The sequence below is a fragment of the Penaeus chinensis genome, chromosome 15, assembly GCF_019202785.1.
Source record: "Penaeus chinensis breed Huanghai No. 1 chromosome 15, ASM1920278v2, whole genome shotgun sequence".
NCBI classification, from domain to species: domain Eukaryota; kingdom Metazoa; phylum Arthropoda; class Malacostraca; order Decapoda; family Penaeidae; genus Penaeus; species Penaeus chinensis.
The window spans coordinates 16,728,646-16,729,369 of NC_061833.1; the positions used below are offsets into that span (position 1 = coordinate 16,728,646).

Here is a 724-nt window from a genome sequence, read left to right on the forward strand (position 1 = left end):
ATCATCTGTTTAGTCATTTTTATATCACTATCGACCTGTCTAGTTATATGTACTTATCCACCCGGACACCCCTCTCTTTCTCTCCCATTGATATTATTATAATCTTCCCCCTTCTCCCCTTCTCTCCCTCTCCCTCCCTCCCTCCCTCTCCCCCAGGGCCTCGTGAACCAAGCCCCGTCGAAGATCCCAGCCTCTTGGTCCCTCCGCGTTTTCCTCGCCGGGTGGTGGATCACCGCTTACATCATTGTTATTTCGTACAACTGCAACCTCATCGCCGTATTAACCGTGCCCGTATATCCCAAAAGGATCCAAACTCTTGAGCAACTCTCCGATAGCCACTATAGGTAAGCTGACGTGAGGTGTGGAAAGGTGTTGGGTGTGAGATGGGATGATATTGGGTTGACATTAGGGTTGGGAAATGTGTTGATATGAGGTGCTTGGGCATTGTGGTTATATAAGGTGTGGAAATGTGTTTGGTGTGAAATGGGATGATATAGGGTTGACATGAGGGTTGGGAAATGTGTTGATATGAGGTGCGCTGGCATTGTGGTTATATAAGGTGTGGAAATGTGTTGGGTGTGAGATGGGATGATATAGGGTTGACATGAGGTTAAGAAATGTGTTGACATGACGTGTGGAAATGTGATTGGTGTGAGGTGGGATGATAGAGGGTTGACATGAGGTTTGGGAAATATGTTGACATGAGGTGTGGAAATGTGTTGGG

At 47.0% G+C, this 724-nt stretch overlaps 1 protein-coding gene across 1 annotated transcript in view; it reads left to right on the plus strand.

The window, feature by feature from the left end:
* Window positions 1-320, plus strand: part of LOC125032865 — an 8,691-nt gene extending 8,371 nt beyond the window's left edge. The window contains exon 7 of the mRNA XM_047624251.1: window positions 306-320. Within this exon, the coding sequence (XP_047480207.1) occupies window positions 306-320 (15 nt within the window). The remainder of the gene's footprint in view (window positions 1-305) is intronic.
* Window positions 321-724: the final 404 nt, after the last annotated feature.